We start from the raw sequence: 24,574 nt of genomic DNA, 5'->3' as shown, positions 1-24,574 counted from the left end.
AGTGTAAATGAGGTTTTCATGGCTGTGGACTGAGAAAAACAAGATTTGTTTGGTGTAAATGAGGTTTTCATGGCTGTGGACTGAGAAAAACAAGGTTTGTTTGGTGTAAATGAGGGTTTCATGGCTGTGGACTGAGAAAAACAAGGTTTGTTTGGTGTAAATGAGGGTTTCATGGCTGTGGACTGAGAAAAACAGGGTTTGTTTGGTGTAAATGAGGGTTTCATGGCTGTGGACTGAGAAAAACAGGGTTTGGTTTGTTTGGTGTGGACTAAATGAGAGGTTTCATGGCTGTGGACTGAGAAAAACAAGGTTTGTTTGGTGTAAATGAGGGTTTCATGGCTGTGGACTGAGAAAAACAAGGTTTGTTTGGTGTAAATGAGGGTTTCATGGCTGTGGACTGAGAAAAACAAGGTTTGTTTGGTGTAAATGAGGGTTTCATGGCTGTGGACTGAGAAAAACAAGGTTTGTTTGGTGTAAATGAGGGTTTCAAGGCTGTGGATTGAAAAAAACAGGGTTTGTTTGGTGTAAATGAGGGTTTCATGGCTGTGGACTGAGAAAAACAAGGTTTGTTTGGTGTAAATGAGGTTTTCATGGCTGTGGACTGAGAAAAACAGGGTTTGTTTAGTGTAAATGAGGGTTTCATGGCTGTGGACTGAGAAAAACAGGGTTTGTTTGGTGTAAATGAGGGTTTCATGGCTGTGGACTGTCAAAAGAAAGGTTTCCTGATAGATAGAATGAGAGTTTCACAATTGCAGAGCAGTGACAGCATGATTAGTGGTGGTGTGGATTTAGTGAGATATCTGCCTACTTCAGACAGACTGATGTACATCTGGGTACTTCAGACGGACTGATGTACATCCGGGTACTTCAGACAGACTGAGGTATATCTGTGTACTTCAGACAGGATGTGGTATATATGTGTACTTCAGATAGGATGTGGTATATCTGTGTACTGCAGAAAGGATGTGGTATATCTGTGTACTGCAGATAGGATGTGGTATATCTGTGTACTGCAGATAGGATGTGGTATATCTGTGTACTGCAGATAGGATGTGGTATATCTGTGTACTGCAGATAGGACGTGGTATATCTGTGTACTGCAGATAGGATGTGGTATATCTGTGTACTGCAGATAAAGTGTCATATATTGTTTGATTCAGTTTCTTTAATGAACCTGAAGTAAGGTGCAATTTTCATACATAGTTTGTTTTTCTTTATTTTTCCTTTCACTTATAGTCATTTGTTTATTACTCCTCATCATGTATGTGATATTGCTTTGTTATAAAAAATCAAAAATTTAAATTGTTCTGTTGTGGATTTATTTTTTATCACCTCAAAGTTTCTAATACCCTTTATCTAGTGTCATGCATCAGTAAATAATTTGATACATTTGACTTCTTTTAAAAAAACACTGATCCAATTTCAATGAAAAGATCAACCAAAATTGTAAATTATACAGTCCCCCCAGCCCCTATCCCCTAGGGGCCTGAGGGATGGGACTAAAAGGAGTCAAATTGACTCAGAATTCAAATATCTTCCTCTCAAGACCCAGATATGGTATAATCAAATGCTCTTCTTGAATGGAAGCATCTTAAGGTGCTTTACCAAAATTGTGAATTTCATTGCCCCAGGGTCTCACATTTCCCACAGGAAATAACTTTATACGAATTATCAGTATAGGATGGCAGTTTTGATGGAATGCATGTATTGACACTGTCTATATTCAGTATCACAATTTATGATTCATGACACTATCCTTTAATCCTTATATTCAATATTGCTTATCTCAGGTGAGCGTCAAGGCTGCAATGCCTCTTGGTTTTTTGGAGGTTTTTTGGGGGTTTTTTTGGGGGGGAAGGACATGTTCCTTGGATGAAGCCTAACAAAGTTTGCAAAACAAAATGGCCTTGGCACATATCCAAAGTAACAGGGGCCAGATTGATTAAAACGTTTTGACAACTTCTTCTCATGCACTAAAAGGCTTAGAGGCCTGACATTTGGCTGGCATGTTGCTAGGATGAAGCCCAGCAAAATTCCGAAAAGAAGTGACCTTGATTGATATTCAAGGTCATAGGGGCCAAATTTGTTAAAACCTTTTAACTGTTCTTTTCATCGGTCATCGTGGGTGGTATGCTGAGTATGCCTTCCGCTGAACTTTCCATTCAACTGATTTCTTCTCAATAACCGAAAGGCCCATAGTGCTGATTGAAGGCCTGTAGTATGCTTGGATGAAGGACTACAAAGTCTTAAAGAATTAATGACTTTGACCCACTTTCAAGGTCACAGGAGCCAAATGTGTTGAAATCATTAAACAACTTCTCAATAACCAATAAGCCAGGGGTTTTGATATCAGGCCTGAAGTAAGCTGGCTGGCAGAATGGATGACCTTGACCCACTTTCATGGTCAAAGGAATCAAATATAGTAAATCTTTAGACGACTTTTGCTCAATAATCCAAAGGCTCGGGGTGCTGATGTTGGGCTTGTAGCATCCTTGGATGATGGGCAAACAAGTTTAAAATGAATGACCTGTCAAAATGTCAAAATCTTTAAACTAAACAACTTATCAATGACCAAAAGGTCAAAGGTTCTTTAATGTAAGTGAGTGAATGGCTACCAATTTGTTATATTCAAAATTTCTTGGGTTAAGTGAGTTGATATCTTAAAATTTCTTCTTCAACAAGCAGTAGGTTCCAAAGTAATGGCATTTGTGAAGTAGCAAGTATAAAGAATATGATTTTTAGAAAATTTAGTTGAGCAATTTATTTTAGGCCAATTTGGCTTCTTTTCTATATAGGTCTTTATAGTCAGATGACCGTTAAGACCCGTGGGCCTCTTGTTTCATTATCTCTCGATCAGAGACCAACAGGGATATTGTTGTCACTTCCTGTGTCCATTGGTCCATTTCTCTACATTTCTGATCAATTCCAATCACATTTCCTGACAGAAAGGTTTGAGACAACTTCTCAGTCTATATGTGAAAGGCCAGTTAATTCATTGTCTTAGATGTCAAAGGTCACCTACCATTTAGCATAAAAAGATGACTGATATCCATACAATTTCTCCCGTTTTGTTTGGCTAATTCATCTCGCACTTTATCAGTTGCTGTCTCACATAATGTACATGATTGGATCTTTTTTTTTCATGTCCAGAGGTCGAATTTCAAGGTCATTGTTACTATGGATAGAAAATTTGTTTCTCCAAAATTTCACGTTCTGCAGTATTGATGCATCCCCGACTTCATGCATTGAAGTCAAATCAGAATTTACTCCACTGATCGGTAATTCTCAGTCAAAGGTCAAAGTTAAACTTTATCTTTTCAATGTTTTATGTCGTTAAAACCTAATCAAATTAAAACAAAATTGTGAAGTCAGACTTCAGAGAAGTATAGTTTTACGCCTCCTAATTAGCTAGTATTTTGTTAAAATATTATGTTTACTGTAGATCAGAATTGTGGGAGTTCAAGGCTACAATCGGACGTGAAATTAATATCTTTAATAAGTTCATTAAATTTCATTTCCGTTGACACATCACAGCACAAATTTTAGTCTAGTGGTATAGACTTATAAATGAATATTACAGTAGTCAACATGTACAGGATCATGCTATCATTGTTTATAGACACACTTTATTGTTGGGGAATGTCACCACTAGTTTTCAATATAGCTCGGTTTCAAATGAAAAATATTAATTTTTTTCAGTTTGAATATTTGCCTATGCAGCTGTTTGCCCTCATTGGCCTATGAGTTTCTTAGCTCCCATGGACTCAATCTGGTATTCTCAACATTAACAATTCTACATGTCCACATCCTATCTGAAGTACACATATATACCTCAGTCTCTCTGAAGTACACATATATACCACATCCTATCTGAAGTACACAGATATACCTCAGTCTCTCTGAAGTACACATATATACCACATCCTATCTGAAGTACACGTATATACCTCAGTCTGTCTGAAGTACACATATATACTGCAGTCTGTCTGAAGTACACAGATATACCTCAGTCTGTCTGAAGTACACAGATATACCACATCCTATCTGAAGTACACAGATATACCTCAGTCTGTCTGAAGTACACATATATACCACAGTCTGTCTGAAGTACACATATATACCACATCCTATCTTAAGTACACATATATACCTCAGTCTGTCTGAAGTACACATATATACCACATCCTATCTGAAGTACACATATATACTGCAGTCTGTCTGAAGTACACAGATATACCACATCCTATCTGAAGTACACAGATATACCACATCCTATCTAAAGTACACGTATATACATCAGTCTGTCTGAAGCACATATATACCTCAGTCTGTCTGTAGTACACATATATACTGCAGTCTGTCTGAAGTACACAGATATACCACATCCTATCTGAAGTACACATATATACCACATCCTATCTGAAGTACACAGATATACCACATCCTATTTGAAGTATACCTCAGTCCGTCTGAAGTACCCAGATATATTTGATTTATCAGTTCCTAACCCATCTTTGAGATGTCCATTGTTTTGCCTTTAAGATCGCCAATCGTCATGGTATGTATCTCATAAGCTGTACTGAATTGTTCCAGTGTCCTTTTGTACAATCCTTTTAATAGAATCAAGTACACGCTCTTGTAAAATCCGCCAAGAGCGGAATGAAAGAAAGACAAATTTCAGAAACACATTTATTTATTTATTTCAAACGCGACAAGAAATAGGGTCAAGACAAATTTAACCCTTATCAGAGTCGTCCATCATGCTCACCTTCAGCCGACGTCCCGTGTTGTGTCTGATCTCCAGGGGCATCACGTCATCACCCCACGACTTGCCTGATGCAGTGAATAATGGAGGGTTGAAGTCGAACGGGCTGTTGCTACTGGAACTTTTGTCATTTGACAAAACATTGCGTTCCCACGGCGGTTTACACATGGCGTCCCTTAGACTGCTGTTGTTATGTGTGATGGGCGCCAATCTTGGCGCATGACGTCTTGGCGCATCCATTGAAGGGATATAAGGCATGTCATCCTGGTTAGATAACATCCTGGTTTGGCGCAGTTCTCCAATCGACCGTTCAGTTGCAGCATCCGCCGACACGATGCCCTGTTTTCCCAGCTGATTGAGAATGGCGGTTGTCCCTGGCTTTCTTTGTGACACATGGTGCAGTGTTAGGGTTTCTCTATCCAAGTCACGTATATTTGAGAACGGCTTATTGTCAAACACGTCGTTTCTCCCTGACCGGAGGATATCGGTGTTATTCATTTTCATGCTTCTTGCGAGCCGTGATTCCGATCTATCATCTGAAACTTCCCCAGTACCGTTTCTTTTCATTTGACAAGGTGACTGTTCATGTATTTGTAGTAAATTAACACCTTTCGTATTGGTGAAGGACTCGTGTCTGATTGGCGGTTCCACTGGCATGCCGTGACCAACAAATGGCGTACCCAAACGTTTGGAGGTATGCCGTGCGCGGGTGATGTGCGTTTCTTGAAGGAGACCCACTCCATTATATACATGATTCGTCTTCTGCTTCTTTCCAAGATCATTTCGACAATCGTCAACTGAAACATCTACTTCTTCTAAACTGACATTTGAACGTCTTAAATGAAGCGGACTGGTACTTTCGCAACGTAGGTCGAGTTCTGTGTTCTCGTCCTTTATAATAATCTCACTTTGTTCTGGTTCGAGTTGAGAATCCGAGTCGTCCCTTATATCGCTATCCTTACTTTTTGTGCTGGCTGCTGATCCCATGTTGTACTCCAAATCGTAAAGATAGAAGTCCAGCGTCCTTTTTCTCTTTTTAAGCAATCGTTTAGCCCTGAGTTCACAATTCCGCAGTGGTAGTTTATCCATCATCCATTTTATATCGTTTCGATATATCACCAAGGTAATAATGTCACATGGTTTCGACGTTACGTCATATGACTGCAGCAATTGTCTAATGACGTCACAATTGGTGATTGTTTGGTATTGATGGTTGTGCTTATCACTGGCGCTAACGCCCGTGTTTACTCCTCGTCAACAGCGGACCAGAGAAACAACACTCATGTGACTCAAGAGGGGGAGCGCGGGACAACAAATGGGGGCTTCTCCAACAAAACAGCAACCAAAAAATATCCAAGTGAAATGTGTTAGTGAGAGAACACCATCGAATTTCTCCTCGGATTGTGAGGACAGCGGGCATTCATTGGCAGCTTCCAGCAGTTCTACCGTTACGGATATAGATGAACCGACAAATTTATCTTCTGAAAAGGGAGACCAGTCCCCAATCAGCGCCGTCGACAGCGGTACGTCACCCGGAAAAGTTTCAGAAGAGAGATATGAATCAAAACAGGAAAACAAACAGAAAGCGAAATCAAAAGAAAGCAATTTTGTCGAAACGTCTGAGTTTCCTTATGCAAAAGCAAAACTTGTGCATCCCCAGACCAGCCGGGAATACCAAGAAGCCAGAAGCGAAGGCAGGCGTGTAGACGGCAGCTCAACAGGTCAAACATGGACTACGAAACCTCACCGACCAAAACAGCAGGTAAAACACGTGGTGTTTGGCGGCCACAGTCAAAGCAGGGCTGAGCGGACCATTAACCCACACCTTCTGTGGCGTCTTCATTCCCATGGTAGCGGAATCAACGTCGTTCCATGTACAGAAGTGTCCCGTCGAATCAGCGATCACATGCCAGCCAACACATGGAGGAACCCTAATAGAGTACATACATACTTTCGTGATCAGAGCACACTGCCCACAGAAGACCCAGTGTTGGATAACAATGACGTGCGCCGATATGACCAATACGCCGTCCGACCGCCAACACCGTGTACTCCCGCCAATACATCTTTGTGGTCAAGTGCCGCTAACAGCGGGTCTGCGTTTGGGTACAGCGATGAGGAGAGGAAGGCTTTGATCAGGGCACAATATAAAGTAGAGCTAGAAGCTATCAGACAGATGACCCAGCAGTATTCAAAGATGTCTACAACAGGACACAGGTGAATTTTCAACAATACGGCATAATCATTGCCACTGGCAAGAAAGTGGGTGAAATCCCAATCGCTTAACTGCGGTATCTAGATCGTTTCTTCATTTTAAAACTCTTAATCACGAAACGTAAATAAAATGCATCATTGAAAATAACGTTATCAAACTAAATGAATTGTCTTTATGGGCTTAAATTAATTACTGGTCAGAGTCATACACAATAATAGCTTTCTTGTTTTCAAACCTGAAAATGAATTAATGTTTTGCTAAGTTCCCGTGACGTTGGAATCTGATTACTTCCGTTTCATGAACATTTCTTGATTTATAGACAACATAATTGCGGTATACAGGATTTGACCAATGTAAAATAAAAATTCTAAACATGAAACATACCAAAGCAAACAATTGCAGAAGATGAAATGGAGGTGTTGAAGGTGCAACACCGTGTCTTATTTGTTTGACTACTAGAATATTCAGGAAAAAATGTGAAACATTTTCTCTTATTTTAATCCTCATTCTGCAAATTATCATAAAGCAAATATCACATAAAATAGATCCAGAGATACCTGTACCTGTACCAGGAAATATCTATATATAGACACCAAAACACAATAGATATGTAGTGTTTACCTGTACCAGGAAATATCTATATATAGACACCAAAACACAATAGATATGTAGTGTTTACCTGTACCAGGAAATATCTATATATAGACACCAAAACACAATAGATATGTAGTGTTTACCTGTACCAGGAAATATCTATATATAGACACCAAAACACAATAGATATGTAGTGTTTACCTGTACCAGGAAATACCTATATATAGACACCAAAACACAATAGATATGTAGTGTTTACATGTACCAGGAAATATCTATATATAGACACCAAAACACAATAGATATGTAGTGTTTACCTGTACCAGGAAATATCTATATATAGACACCAAAACACAATAGATATGTAGAGTTTACCTTTACCAGTGCTGGGAAAGGAAGAAAGATCCCAGGAGTTTATGAGGATAACAGATCAATAGATTTTATACAATACAAGAGATCCCAGAGGGATCTTGGCGCCCACCATTTGAGGATCTGTTTTCAGTTCTTGAATATTTGTTTTTTTTTTGTTTGTTACAGGTGTTGTAAATGTTCATGAACTGGTCTTCATTGAATGTACTCAATGATGGCACAAGATATTTTTATTAAGCACCTATTAGCAAATATCATTTAAAAAGATCCCAAAGTATTATTAGATAGCAGTCAGTTACAGGTGGATAATGGACAATATGCTTGTGCTGTATTACTGTCGACATCCAAGATGGCTGCCTGTGGGCCACCTTGATTTCAAATCAGTCCAAAAAAGGTACAATGCACAACAAGGGACCAAGGGAAACCAATATCTATGAAATATCAGAAGGATCCATCCAGTACTTCCTCAGATATAGCAGTAACAAGATTTTACTCTCAAAATCCAAGATGGCTGCCTGTCAGCCATCTTGATTTCGGATCAGTCCAAAAAGGTATAATGTACAACTTGGAACCAAAGGGAACCTGCATATGAAATTTGAGAAAGATCCATCCAGTACTTTCCAAGAAATAGCAGTAACAAACTTTTACATTCAAAATCCAAGATGGCCACCTGTCGGCCATCTTGAATTCGAATCAGTCCAAAAAAGGTACAATGCACAACTAGGGACCAAGGGGAAACTGCATATGAAATTTGAGAAAGATCCATCCAGTACTTTCCAAGAAATAGCAGTAACAAACTTTTACATCCAAAATCCAATATGGCCACCTGTTGGCCATCTTGAATTCGAATCAGTCCAAAAAAGGTACAATGCACAACTAGGGACCAAGGGGAAACTGCATATGGAATTTGAGAAAGATCTATCCAGTACTTTCCAAGAAATAGCAGTAACAAACTTTTAATTCCAAAATCCAAGATGGCTGCCTGTCTGCCATCTTGAATTCGAATCAGTCCAAAAAAGGTACAATGCACAACTAGGGACCAAGGGGAACCTGCATATGAAATTTAAGAAAGATCCATCCAGTACTTTCCAAGAAATAGCAGTAACAAACTTTTACATCCAAAATCCAATATGGCCACCTGTTGGCCATCTTGAATTTGAATCAGTCCAAAAAAGGTACAATGCACAACTAGGGACCAAGGGGAAACTGCATATGGAATTTGAGAAAGATCTATCCAGTACTTTCCAAGAAATAGCAGTAACAAACTTTTACATCCAAAATCCAAGATGGCCACCTGTCGGCCATCTTGAATTCGAATCAGTCCAAAAAAGGTACAAAGCACAACTAGGGACCAAGGGGAAACTGCATATGAAATTTGAGGAAGATCCATCCAGTACTTTCTCAGAAATAGCGGTAACAAACTTTTACTTCCAAAATCAAAGATGGCCACCTGTCGGCCATCTTGAATTCGGATCAGTCCAAAAAAGGTACAAAGCACAACTAGGGACAAAGGGGAAGCTGCATATGAAATTTGAGAAAGATCCATCCAGTACTTTCCAAGAAATAGCAGTAACAAACTTTTACTTCCAAAATCTAAGATGGCCACCTGACGGCCATCTTGAATGCAAATCAGTTCAAAAAAGGTACAATGCACAACTAGGGACCAAGGGGAACCTGCATATGAAATTTGAGAAAGATCCATCCAGTACTTTTCCAGAAATAGCAGTAACAAGAATTGTTTACGTCCGGACGTCCGACAGACGACGGACGCAGGGTGATTTGAATAACCCACCATCTATTAGATGGTGGGCTAATAATAAAAACACAACAACAAATTCACATATCATGATTGATTTATTGTGCATTAAATATCTGCATAATGTTAACTTGTATCAAACAAGAACAGCAGCCTATCCCTGGTTAACCAATTACAAGCACTAAAGCCTACACCACATAGAAATCACCACCATAAGAAACAGTGTGCATCAATTACAATATCCCACAAAAATACCTATGTATTGGAGCATACCAGGATGGGCTTTGTGAACATGAATTGTTAAAAAATATCAACGATTTAAATTTCTGAAATGATTAAACCAGTATATACAACCACGACAGGAAGTTCACAGGAATATACAACCAGGATACAGGAAGTATATACTACTGCGTTTCACAGGACAGACGCATACAACCAGGGAATTATATACAACCAGGACCTCACAGGACGTATATACAACCAAGATCTCACAGGAAGTATATACAACCAGGATCTCACAGGAAGTATATACAACCAGGATCTCACAGGAAGTATATACAACCAGGGTCTCACAGGAAGTATATACAACCAGGGTCTCACAGGAAGTATATACAACCAGGTGCTCACAGGACGTATATACAACCAGGATCTCACAGAAAGTATATACAACCAAGATCTCACAGGAAGTATATACAACTAGGGTCTCACAGGAAGTATATATGACCAAGGTCTCACATTAAGTAAATGCAGCCAGGGTCTCACAGGATGTATATACAATCAGGATCTCACAGGAAGTATATAAAACCAGGGTCTCACAGGAAGTATATACAACCAGGGTCTCACAGAAAGTATATACAACTAGGGTCTCACAGGAAGTATATATACGACCAAGGTCTCACATTAAGTAAATTCAACCAGGGTCTCACAGGATGTAGATGCAACCAGGATCTCACAGGATGTATATACAACCAGGGTCTCACAGGAAGTATATACAACCAGGATCTCCAAGGAAGTACATACAACTAGGGTCTCACAGGACGTATATATGACCAAGGTCTCACATTAAGTAAATGCAGCCAGGGTCTCACAGGATGTAGAACCAACCAGAAACTTTCTGGTGTGTTCATATGAACAGTCATTTAGAAGACATTGACAGTAGGCAGCTTGAAGTACACTTAATAACAACAATATTGCACTGTTATAATAACACTACGAACACTGATCCCAGACTCAAAGGGACTTGAATCCTTTACATCAATAGTATCAGTTCTAAGATCACAAAAGTATAAGATTCTATTCCTCAGCCTTACACCACCTCCTCTGTGATGGTACACCAGTCTGACAGCTTCCCAGAGAGTTGATAACTGTCCCTTGTTATTGATCGGCTTGGTAAAGTCTCTAACGAACCCATCATAGCACCTAATAGAAAAAAGGGAAGATATTTGAAATGATTCCAGACTCTCTTCATTTGACCCTTTATTTTGACAATGTCCAATCACTTTCTGAATTTTTCATAAATAACATTTAAGGTATATAAGCATTATTGAGTTTTTTCTCTGTATAGTCTTTTTTCATTGATGAGATGAACTGATGCAGGTTAAGTTTTCAAAGCAGAGAGTATTTATCATTAATGAGGACAATGTCAGGTTAAAGCCAATAACATGTTCTTACCCCCCAACCATGCAGCATAGTTTTCCTTAGCTGGCAGCTTATGGAATTTGAATGTCTGGATGGATAACTGTTCCTTGTACTTGGGTTTCCTGAGCAGGTCGTAGAGTTCTGATCCAACACGATGGTGGAAACCCTTCAGCATTGATGTGCCGCCAATGATCACAATATTACTCGCCAATTCCAAACGCATGTCTATTGGACACTGAATCAACAGGCAACACATTTTGTATGGAACTAATATTGTCTAAGATTTAAGTAACTTGGGAGATTTTTTTTATTTCTTTCTTCATTTTTTGTTTTTAAAAGGTACATGCCATAACTATATCAAATTAGCTTTTATATTGTGCTAGAAAGAATGACAAGAAAACATGTTTACAGCAGACTAACACAAGGCAGCATACATTTGTAGGACAATGATAAATGCCTAATTCTTCTTTCTGAGATACCTTTTAACTTAAACTCAATCCTTTGGCAATTGTTTTGTATAAGGAAACTCTGTATGATGCGTGAACATGAATTTATCAGTGTGATCATAAATGATACCCTCTGATTGTCATTACATTATCCCTGTTGGTCTCTGAGGGTGTACAGATTTACACCAGTTAATATACAACAAAATTACATATTCCACAGATCACAGCAAGATATGTAAAAATACATCATTATTCACACCCACCTTGAGGATGGCATCCAAAATGGAGGTAGTCACAGACTGTTCCTCGTTATCCTGTTCAAACAGTACTTCACAGCTTTGTTCTCTGTTCAAAGCATTTACAAAGTCTCAAAACAGTGACCACAACAACTCATAGAGGACACATTTACTTTGAAATCAGATTTGAAACCCCACACTATACTCTAAAAGATATATTCTGAACAAGCTAGCAAATTTCTTGATTTTTCCCCCCTTTCTTTCTTTTTAGAACTATTTATAATGACTTTTAAAGCTATGTCAACATCAAAATATATTTCCTAAGGTCAGTTTGGACATGTGATGATTTTATGTTAAGTATTGTAACACTAACATGTACTGACCTGACTTTTCCAGTTATGTTCAGGACTTTGCCCCCATCCAGTGGATATTGAACACTGGGAGGAGGAGTAGGCAACTACAAAATACAAGTGTAAATACATGTCATAGCAGTATCTGGATCACCAACAATGTCTATTTTTCCTTTCAAATAAACTGTAAATCCCTAAACAACTCTATAACAGATATACAGAACACATCAGTTCCATTTCCTATTACTTCATTCTTCATTTGTTTTCTTAACACAGCTCACGTAGGGGTATTTTACCAGTGACTTGTTAACACAGTTGATCTAGGAGTACTTACCAGTGACTTGTTAACACAGTTGATCTAGGGGTATTTTACCTGTGACTTGTTAACACAGTTGATCTAGGAGTACTTACCAGTGACTTGTTAACACAGTTGATCTAGGAGTAACTTACCAGTGACTTGTTAACACAGCTGATCTAGGAGTACTTACCAGTGACTTGTTAACACAGTTGATCTAGGAGTTGTTAACACAGTTGATCTAGGGGTATTTTACCTGTGACTTGTTAACACAGCTGATCTAGGAGTACCTTACCAGTGACTTGTTAACACAGTTGATCTAGGAGTACTTACCAGTGACTTGTTAACACAGTGATGATCTAACACAGTTGATCTAGGAGTAACTTACCAGTGACTTGTTAACACAGCTGATCTAGGAGTACCTTACCAGTGACTTGTTAACACAGTTGATCTAGGAGTACTTACCAGTGACTTGTTAACACAGTTGATCTAGGAGTACCTTACCAGTGACTTGTTAACACAGTTGATCTAGGAGTACCTTACCAGTGACCTGTTAACACAGTTGATCTAGAGGTACCTTACCAGTGACTTGTTAACACAGTTGATCTAGGAGTACTTACCAGTGACTTGTTAACACAGTTGATCTAGGGGTATTTTACCAGTGACTTGTTAACACAGCTCATCTAGGAGTACCTTACCAGTGACTTGTTAACACAGCTCATCTAGGAGTACCTTACCAGTGACTAGTTAACACAGTTGATCTATGAGTACTTACCAGTGACTTGTTAACACAGTTGATCTAGGAGTACCTTACCAGTGACTTGTTAACACAGTTGATCTAGGAGTACCTTACCAGTGACTTGTTAACACAGCTGATCTTGGAGTACCTTACCAGTGACTTGTTAACACAGTTGATCTAGGAGTACTTACCAGTGACTTGTTAACACAGTTGATCTAGGAGTACCTTACCAGTGACTTGTTAACACAGTTGATCTAGGGGTACCTAACAATTGAATTGTTAACACAGTTGATCTAGGAGTACTTACCAGTGACTTGTTAACACAGCTGATCTAGGACTTGTTAACACAGTTGATCTAGGGGTATTTTACCAGTGACTTGTTAACACAGTTGATCTAGGAGTACTTACCAGTGACTTGTTAACACAGCTGATCTAGGAGTACCTTACCAGTGACTTGTTAACACAGCTGATCTAGGAGTACCTTACCAGTGACTTGTTAACACAGTTGATCTAGGAGTACTTACCAGTGACTTGTTAACACAGTTGATCTAGGAATAACTTCCCAGTGACTTGTTAACACAGTTGATCTAGGGGTATTTTACCAGTGACTTGTTAACACAGTTGATCTAGGAGTACTTACCAGTGACTTGTTAACACAGCTGATCTAGGAGTACCTTACCAGTGACTTGTTAACACAGCTGATCTAGGAGTACCTTACCAGTGACTTGTTAACACAGTTGATCTAGGAGTAACTTACCAGTGACTAGTTAACACAGCTGATCTACGAGTACTTACCAGTGACTAGTTAACACAGTTGATCTAGGGGTATTTTACCTGTGACTTGTTAACACAGCTGATCTAGGAGTACCTTACCAGTGACTTGTTAACACAGCTGATCTAGGAGTACCTTACCAGTGACTTGTTAACACAGTTGATCTAGGAGTACTTACCAGGAATAACTTCCCAGTGACTTGTTAACACAGTTGATCTAGGGGTATTTTACCAGTGACTTGTTAACACAGTTGATCTAGGAGTACTTACCAGTGACTTGTTAACAAAGTTGATCCAGGAGTAACTTACCAGGAGTAACTTACCAGTGACCTGTTAACACAACTGATCTAGTGGTACCTTACCAGTGACTTGTTAACACAGCTGATCTAGGAGTACTTACCCGTGACTAGTTAACACAGTTGATCTAGGAGTACTTACCAGTGACTAGTTAACACAGCTGATCTACGAGTACTTACCAGTGACTAGTTAACACAGTTGATCTAGGGGTATTTTACCTGTGACTTGTTAACACAGCTGATCTACGAGTACTTACCAGTGACTAGTTAACACAGTTGATCTTGGAGTACCTTACCAGTGACTTGTTAACACAGCTGATCCAGGAGTAACTTACCAGTGACTCATCTGCGCCATGGATTACAACTTCCTGGATGGCTTTAGATCTCTTCAGGTTTGTCACAAAACAACAACGAACTACAACCAAGATATCACATTGTTAATCACAAAATAGCATCACACTATAACCAAGACACCATAATGAAAATTATTTCATATTTATTAACATGACCATAAGGCAGAAAGTAAATATCTATCACAAACACTTTATGGTTAGATGAGCAGGATAATGTTACTGTGAAATTTCCAATAAATCTTTTTCTGTGGTAGTTTCATAAACGAAACACAAAACTATTTAAACAGTTGGAATCCTTTGGAGTAGGATCATGAAAGTCTGATACCTCAGATGTATGTCTGTGTCAACACGTAACACTCAAGAGAGTTGGAATCCTTAAGAGTTGGAAAACGTATGCCTATGTTATCTTTACAAGTTTAACTGCTATCAAACAAAAGTAATATTCATTTTCAGCTACCAATAATTAACTCCCTTTCACCTTACCTTTTATATCTTCTAAAATTTGGTTATTTAAACAATCTGAAAATAAAGAAAAAATTGTACAAACATGTACAGGATGTAAACAAAACTACTGATGAAGGCACACATTTAAGACTGAAATTTTCTGAAACTCAGAAAATCATATTTCAAGAATGTCAGGAGAATAAGAGAGTAGCTCAGATCAGGTATCAACTGAAGCATTCTGTACTAATATAGAATTCAAACCTTGGAAAATTAAAAAAAGACATTCTTCTCTGAAACTGTACCAATGACTTGTTAACACAATACTGTACTAGTGACTTTTTAACACAATACCATACCTGTGACTTGTTAACACAATACCGTACCCGTGACTTGATAACACAATACCATACCAGTGACTTGATAACACAATACCATACCAGTTACTTGTTAACACAATACTGTACCAGTGACTTGTTAACACAATACCGTACCCGTGACTTGATAACACAATACCATACCAGTGACATGATAACCCAATATATTACCTGGTAGACTAGATAGAGGACATTCCTCTCTGGTATTTGTCATCACTGTTGCAGAATCCAATAGGAGACTTTCTATTTTTCTGTTGGAATGAAAAACATTGTTTTTTGAAAAGAACAAATCCAGTCTGTAAAATCGTAATCAGTATGTAGCAATGTAATTGACATCATTTGATAATGGATATGAGAAATTATTTCTCAATCCGATATTTTACAAAAGTACTACAGTATAAATTAAAACTCTGCGCAAATTCAGTATTCACAAAGGCCTCTAGCTGCACAACACATCGAAGTTTAATCCAAGCACTCAGGATGACAAAGAATATGGATGTAACAAATGATCTTATCTAACATCAGCAGATTAAAGAATAGATAACTGTTTTACAATTATATTATATTAAAAGAACAATTGGGGTTTCATACTCATGTATAGCTTTGGCTGCTAGTGGAATACACTGAATCGCTTTCACCACAGGAATGCCTTCATATACCTGTATCAAGTTAAGGTTATAAAGAGCTGTATAAACAAGGTGACGTGTGAAACAGCCTATATATCATTTTCTTCCTTTTCAAAATAATTTGTAAAATAACAAATGCTAAAAAGAGCTCCCAGAGGGATGTTGGTGCCCACCATTGTTTAGCCTTTGTATGTTTTTTGAAGTATTGATAATTTCCCTTCTTTTCTATTCTTTCTCCTAGGTTTGCTTTAAATTATATAAAATTTGAAAACTCCTCTAATAAAAAAGCAACAATAATCTTGAACTGCCAAATCCAAGAGTTGCCGATCTGTTACTTGGTATTTCTGATCAGTCCCTAAAACAGAAATGCAGATCTGGAGACCTATGGGAACATACATATGGAATCGGAGAAAAATCTATTCAGTACTTCTCAAGAAATATCTTTAATAAACTTTCATAGTCAAAATCCAAGATGGCCTTCTGTCAGCCATATGGTTTTCTGATCAGTCCCAAAATCAAACAAGCACAATGACAGACCACGGGAAACTTGCATATAAAATTTAGGAATGACCCATCCAGTACTTTTCAAGTAAAAGCAAAAAAATAAATCTTTCATAGTTCAAATCTAACCAGTCAGCCATTATTCCTTACCCATCCCAAGAGCAAGAGGGCACAACTAGGGACCGAGGGAAACCTACAGATGAAATTTGAAAGAGCCCCGTCTGGTACTTATGCAGAAATAGTGATAAAAAAAAATTTCATAGTCAAAATCCAAGGTGGCCACCTTTCAACCAATTTCTTTTTCTGATCACTCCCAAAGTCTAAGTGGCACAACTGATATGGAATTTGAAATAGATCTATCCATTGTTTCTCTAGAAATAGTGATAACAAATTTTCAATGTCAAAATTCAAGTTGACTACCCACCAGCCATTTTGTTTTCTAATCATTCCAAGAATCTAATGGGTACTAGTGGGAAAGGAGAACCTTAATAATAAATTTGAGAAAGATCCATTCAGTACTTCTGGAGAAATAGTGATAACAAGAATTGTTTACAGACAGAGGAACACTTTTGTTGAAAACTCAATTATGCATCTGATTTCTTGAAGTCTTTATTTCTCCATGCTGACTCTGTTGAGTTACATATTTTAATGCCTCCTTAGGCTAAACTAAGGATACGGGAACAACCAGGGTTTCTGTGTAGCCAATGTCCATCACAAGTCCAACTGTGGACCCAAGAGTCATTAGTGACATGACATGACTGGAGGCAAACATCACCGTGGCAACCTAAAAATCACAAACAGTTTGTTTAAATGTGCAGATTTATTATTATACTTTATCAGAATAAATCTTAAGGTCTTTAAAACTCTTTTAAAAACTTAACAAGTTGGCTTTTTATAATCAATCAAGTACGAAACAGTCTCAGCCAGCCTCCACCAGGGATGATCTGACAGGAAAGGAAAAATCTGAGATCTTTCTGATTGAACAACATAAAGAATTAAAAAACTTAAATGTTTATACAGGAACCTTTGATGGATAATGGCATACCTCATAGTGAGTGAAAAGAACTTTGCCCAATGTCTCTCTGAACACATCAGGACACAGAAGGGACTCACAAATAACCACTCGCTTGTTCTTCGGACTCAGAAGCAAATGTCTACAAAAAGAAACCCAGCAATCTCACATCAACAAATTCAAAATATAAAGTCTCACACGAACAGATTTTAAATATACCTACAACATACAATCTCACGCCAATAGATTCTAAATATAGAAACCTTCAACATATAGCCTCACATCAATAGATTCTAAATATAGAAACCTACAACATACAGCCTCACACTGATAGATTCTAAATATAGAGACCTACAACATACAGCCTCACACTGATAGATTCTAAATATAGAGACCTTCAACATACAGCCGCACATCAATAGTTCTAAATATAGAGACCTAGAAACAGTATTTAAATATTTATCAATCAACAATGATGTAAAATGATAGCTTATAGATAGTATTTCTGGAAGAATTAAACACATTTTACACAATTCTATCTCTTTGCATAAGTGAGTGTTAAACCAACACCTAAGTTTGAAATATATACCAACTGATATGGTATTAGTGGTGAATAAGAACGAGTTTAAAGTACCAAACAAAATATAAGCATCTACTATACAGTCATAACTTACCTAAAAAACAGGACAAACAGAAAATCTTTGATGTTCTCAAACAGCTCATATTTTTTTTCAAAGTCCGACAAATTGACAATCTGGAAAAATAAATGTAAATTGACAAATCAACTTTCCTATGATTATAATCTTTTACTAAACACATCCAATCTCCCCTATTCCTTTGGAGAAATTATTGTATATATTACTAAACACATCCTATCTCCCCTATTCCTTTGGAGAAATTATTGTATATATTACTAAACACATCCTATCTCCCTTATTACTTTGTAGCAATTACTGTATATCACTTAACACATCCCAATTCCTTACAACTATGTTAAATCTGACAGGTTCTCTCAGTTTGATATACAGTATCAATCACATCCTAAGTAAACAGTACCTTTCCTGATTTGGCATTTTTTACTTCACTTGGAATAATACACCTTGGTCCAGTTTCTCCAGCTAAGCCACATCTGAAACAACAGAAGATTTGGTTTTTTTTTCAACCAGCACATTAAATGTTATTGTATCAGAAGTCCTCTAGTCTCTCAAACATCTATGGCTCCTGTTTCAGTCATAATTTCATCACTATCTTGTACATTATTTTCTATCTTGATGTATTTAGGATTACAATACCCAACAGTGTCTTGTCAATTACTGTCTCATACACTGTACACATCAGTATATTTATTGAACACTATGTTAGCAACTGGTTATGTAATGTTTGGTATTACAATAGTACATGAGTAATCTATTCTGTATATGATATATTGGTTATAATGCTTCTTTACTATGTTATTGTATTACTCTGTATTTCTTGGATATTCAATTAACAATTCAACATTTCAACTATTTGTATTTTCTGACATGACCATTGCCCATTTGGGTAATATGAAATAAACATCATACATCGGATGTTGGTCAGTCAGTCGACCACAGATACCAGATGTTCCTGTACAGGTGTCCCAATTAATTGATTACACCTGCAGGCAGTACCCTGGTGGAGTAGGGCTTACTTAATTGTCTTTATATAGCCAAGATTCGCAGTCTATAACAACTTGTGTATCTGTAGGTAATTACTTACCTGTACAGAAATAGGGTATTATTTTGAAATTTAAAGGTTACAATAAGGTACACTTGATAGATATGCTTGCATGTTACATAAGAAATAATGGCCCTTGTGGTGTGTCACACCCAGGAGTCAATTTTTACATAAAAATGTGTTTATCTCTTGATGCCAAGCAATTCTATATATATATATGGTGGGTATTTCAACTGTTTCAAAGGTATCATCCAGATATTAAGTCCAGAGAGGCTGGACCACATCCAAGAGCCTCTTGATACCCAACACTGTTATATATGCATGGTTATTGGGTAGGGATCTTAACAGCTTCACAGATATAACAAGGAAACTAAGTCCCTGGGGATGGGGCGAGAATCAAGTGCCAATTCTAACATCATGATTGCGTTTATCTCCTGATGCCAGGCATTGCTATATATTGTTAAATATAAACCTCTCCTTAAATACTTTTCTCATGGCCATCATATATGTAAACCCCTATATATATAAATCTCACCCAGAAACTTTTCTGATAGTCATCATACATATGTATTTCCCTATATATAGGATAAATCTCTCCATGGATACTTTTCTGAGGGCTATCATATATGTATACCCCTATATATAGGATAAATCATTACAGAGGAGTTAAGTTTATCAGCATCTTTATTAAGTGTAATAGACTGAAACAGAGGTAAATCTACCTGTACCCAGCAGGTCTCCTCTCTGGCAGGGGTGATCCCTGCTCCCCTGTTATATAACACAGGTAAATCTACCTGTACCCAGCAGGTCTCTTCTCTGGCAGGTTGTGATCCCTGCTCTCCTGTTATATAATACCTGTACTGCTTGACCATAGCCAGGTGTCATTAACTAATTACCTACTTAAGACACCACGACACCTGCAGTTATCTATAACTATTTTTGTGATTGTCTTCCTCAAATTAACCTTGCACAATGTCAATGAAAAAGATGTTGAGGGGGGATACAAATACTATGGGGGAGGGGGGTACTTTTATGATGACCAGAAAAAGTATCATTATACTTTTATGATGGGGGATACAGATATGATATGATACCAGTATGAGCACAATTTCTCCAGGAAATGTGTTTTTACCATTTTTTCCACACCACTTTTAGAATTTCTCACCTTTTTTGGACAAATGGTCCCTTGGAGTTATAAATGATCAGGGACAAGATTGAAGAATGGCATGATTATAATTTGTACTAAAACATGGGGATGTATGATAAAACCCTGCATGATATATTCTTTTTATAATAATCATGAAAAACTAGACAGCATGTATTTTTTTTTAAGATGATGCTTATAGGTGTAAATGTCTCAGCCTGTGAACAAAAAATGACATTTTGTGCAATGATTTTTAAAAGCACTTTATGGCTCTTAAAAAAATTTCTGTGATAATAGGCCGTGTTGGGGTCTCTAAAAACCAAGGATGTTCCGAGCCTGACCATTAATGTATCCTTGGCCCATTTGTTTCGGATCCATTAAGAACTATTTCTTGATAGCCATGCTATGCGAAAGAACAAACATATGACTTGAAATGTGTTCATACTGTAAGATTTAAATAAAAAAACCGAGCGGTGATGAAAGACCAGCATTTTTTTTTTAAATATCCACAGATACAACCTAAAATTCGCTCCCCTGAAATGATTGTCATGTGTATCGGACATGTAACTGCACTTCTATTTCCGATGAAATCACTAAATCACATGTTACAGCAACATAAAACTATCCGTATGTAAGGTCACGATGGTCAATAGTTCTTGTGATTTGGCTCGACAAAATGACCGTTCCGAAATACATAACGGTCCGGAACCGATTTCCAGACGATAGCGGAAGAAAAAACAACCTAGAACCGGTGTAGTTTGAACTAGTGACCCTTCGGTCTAGCCGGTCACTCTATTGCTCAAAGAAAAAAACCCTATTGTGGAGTAAAGACTAAGTTTAGTGCTACCTTTCACCAACGTGTTCATTATTGGTAAGGACTTAATCAAATATAGAAACTTATGACAGGCGCCTTCTGGTAATGTTTGACAATAACTCCTCTGACTAGCAGCCTCTTACGTTTTAGTACAATGGAATCACGGACTTAGACTAGAACATTGCAAGTCCGTGTTGGAACATTACAGTTAGGAAAAAACTCCAAATCATTCAACAACTTTCTTGGATTATAAGTTTTCTCAAACTGATTTCCTATGTGGATTACGAACAGGCAAGTAAGCGCAGCACAGAAACCAAGACTTTAAAAAAACTCACTTTGTGTATGCTGTTCCGATGTCTATCACAATGACATTTTTATCGCTGCTGTAGCTCAAACCTTCAAATAACGACATTTCGACAGTTATACATAGATTACACTGCCTTAAATGAAAGGAATGAGTAACGCAGACAGCTTATGCAGCCATTTTCTCCTAGCGGAGAACTCAAAGTAGGGTACATAACTCTTGTTAAGCACTTTCTACGGTCGCGTATATTACATACATATTGATTAAACCCTACTTATTTGACTTAATGTTCTCGAGCTTTGTAATTAGAGTTTCAAGGTAATATGATATATAATGTTAAGCAAATTACCGTAAAATGCTTTACTTCCAAAGTACAACTGCATAAAAAGGAGAGAATGGGTGGGATCTCTGCAGATTTTTGTTAATCAAATAATACGTTTGCTCTGCACCTGTTGTGGTTACTACTAAGAGAAAACATATTTGTGATGTTATCTATTGTTCACTCATTAAATTCCTTACACAGCAAACAACATGAAGATCTGTCAGCCATTCCAGAATAATTGACCCACTTAGAAGAGGTTGAAACTACCTTGTGTCGCAGTGTCGACAAAATAAATATTTTACAACAACTTTCCTGTTCCTACAATTTGTTCTAGGTTTTGTCTGACAAAATTAATTACCTTGTTCACAACTAACACTTATATTTTTCAGATACGGATGGTATTATATTATAGTAAATAGACAATAATAAACGATTTTGCAAGGTCGCTTTAGTTGTCTTTGATATTGACAGTTGAAGCTCACAATGTTGTGGCGAGGTATGCATAAATCAAGTACTGTTTCGGTTGCTAAAAATACGTTACATGACAACAAAATACTTTTTTACAAGCCCTCTCTACGCTACTGTTTTTAAAACCTAATGCAACATTGTCGCCTTAGACGGTCTGACATCCGTAACGCCTAAAACTATAACCGGTGTTTCTATATTTACTGGATTTGTTGCTAAATAACTTCACTAAAATCACTCGTTATACATCACTTACGATCGCCATTGCGTTTATTTAAAAAAAAGGTTTGTCAAACACGTTCTGCTGATCAATATATACAACACATTGCAATGTCGCATTTAAGGGCCTGACATCCGTAACGGCTTTAAATTGAATATAAAACTACAGAGAGCAAAAGTTTTGCATATATTTGAGTTAAAGTTAAGTAAAGTTTAAAAAAAACACGAAACTGGCCTGATATTATTTGTTATGATCTGTGAAATGGAAATAACAATGCTGAAATCTGACTTCCGTAACGTCTGACATCCGTAACAGAAAAAACGTTCTCTACATGCTGTCAGACTACGACGAAGCCAAGGCACTACTCTCCCAACGTCCAACTACACGTGCAGTCCCAGGAACTTTTAAAGTTCACTATGTGTTGTCATATGTACCAATGGAAGTGTATACCAGGAACATATCTTACTATTGTGACCAATGTCTAGCGGACGTTGTCTCAACATCATGTGACGGTTACACAAAACACAATCTTGCTCCAGTAAAAAACAGAAATCAAACATCGACAGTCCATGTAGTGACAAATCAAGAAACGACTACCAAAGAAACAAACGACAAACCAACAAAGGAAACAGAACATACAGAAATTGGAACTAACGAACCTAAAGAAGCCGATGTAGTCATGGACGAGCAAGACCTACCAGGGGGGTCTACAAAGAATGGTGAACATGATGGCGACTTGGCAGTTGAAATTTCAATAGACGATTGAGTTGCTGCCATTTACAACACAATATGGTACATTGGTCAGGTCATCGAAGTAGATGAAAACGACGGCGATGTTTTTGTTGACTTTCTGGAGAAATCTGGCAGAGTATCAACCACGTTCAAAAAGCCTTCCAAACCGGATCAAATATGGATTGAAAAGCAGAATATTTTGCATATTCTGTGCACGCCGCCAGTCCTCGTTGGCAGTCGCGAGAGATCGCTAAAAATTCATGATCTTGACTTGGAACTAATTAATCAAAAATTTGAAATATAACCAATCAGTGCACGTGACATTTTGTGGCGCTTTCGTGGTTTCGATCTGCCTCATATAGGAATTAGCAAATTCTAACTTCCGTAACGAAAGTATATAGTTGGCCTAAAATCATTTCCACAATTTTGCAGTGTGAATACAGAAAGTAAATCTCATAAATATACAAATATGAACTAAAAGTAAGATTTTGGTATGTTTCTGAAGCATATAATTTGAACATATAATGTCTTTATCGAATGTCAAATTGACTTCCGTAACGTTTTAAGATATCCCTTTGAAACGTATATAATTTTGTCTGAAAATTTGTAAATATGTCCAGTTATTGTTAAATGATTTTTTTTCGTTCCAGTTGTTCTAAAGAACTTTATGTTATTCCGTTAGTTTCTTTACCGGTTGGTTGTGTTGTTACCTTCTGACCTCCGTAACTAAAATCCTTCTGTATATAAAACTTGTTGCGCAATCAAATAATCGTTTTGCACAATTATGACACTTTTTAAAATACCCAATGATATCAAAGAATGAAATAATGGATTGATTGATGCCAATAATGGCATAATGAAGGTGCATGATGTTGTTGTTTTGACGAATAATAAAATTACATGAAAAATGTTGTAATGTTTCATGCGATTTCTCATTGTCACAGTGTGTATAATGAACGATATGCATAAAATGTTTTCTAGTCTTTATTCATATCAAGTACTTTAAAGAAATCAGAAAAGAAAGGTACGATAAATCCATTACTTTTTCACCAGTGGATAATAAAATCTTTTCTAACCTCCATAACAACAAATTTT

General features: G+C 37.4%; 1 protein-coding gene across 1 annotated transcript; it reads right to left on the bottom strand.

The window, feature by feature from the left end:
* Positions 1-10,144: 10,144 nt before the first annotated feature.
* On the bottom strand, positions 10,145-21,906 carry LOC132550503 (actin-related protein 10-like). Its single transcript, XM_060214573.1, has 13 exons — positions 21,772-21,906; positions 18,837-18,909; positions 18,455-18,534; positions 17,814-17,922; positions 17,445-17,552; positions 16,233-16,300; positions 15,813-15,892; positions 15,307-15,342; positions 14,806-14,885; positions 12,403-12,476; positions 12,047-12,128; positions 11,371-11,572; positions 10,145-11,118 (listed from the first exon to the last, which is right to left on the bottom strand). Exons 1-13 carry the CDS (start codon positions 21,846-21,848, stop codon positions 11,006-11,008), a joined length of 1,182 nt encoding a protein of 393 aa, XP_060070556.1. The 5' UTR covers positions 21,849-21,906; the 3' UTR covers positions 10,145-11,005.
* Between the last annotated feature and the right edge of the window lie 2,668 nt (positions 21,907-24,574).

The sequence above is a fragment of the Ylistrum balloti genome, unplaced genomic scaffold, assembly GCF_031769215.1.
Source record: "Ylistrum balloti isolate Yb309-2 unplaced genomic scaffold, AGI_CSIRO_Ybal_v1 Utg370126, whole genome shotgun sequence".
Classification (NCBI taxonomy): Eukaryota; Metazoa; Mollusca; class Bivalvia; order Pectinida; family Pectinidae; genus Ylistrum; species Ylistrum balloti.
The sequence above is the reverse complement of the archived record's forward strand: the minus strand, read 5'-3'. Positions and strand labels throughout refer to the sequence as shown.

What these genes read in the sequence shown, in the direction of transcription:
- LOC132550503 (XM_060214573.1), bottom strand. Translation starts at nt 21,848, where the DNA reads ATGTCGTTATTTGAAGGTTTGAGCTACAGCAGCGATAAAAATGTCATT. An exon ending in ATGGCGCAGATGAGTCACTG is followed by an intron (nt 12,477 to 14,805) that starts GTAAGTTACTCC and finishes TGTATTTTGTAG; the next exon opens with TTGCCTACTCCTCCTCCCAG. An exon ending in CTATGCTGCATGGTTGGGGG is followed by an intron (nt 11,119 to 11,370) that starts GTAAGAACATGT and finishes TTTTTCTATTAG; the next exon opens with GTGCTATGATGGGTTCGTTA.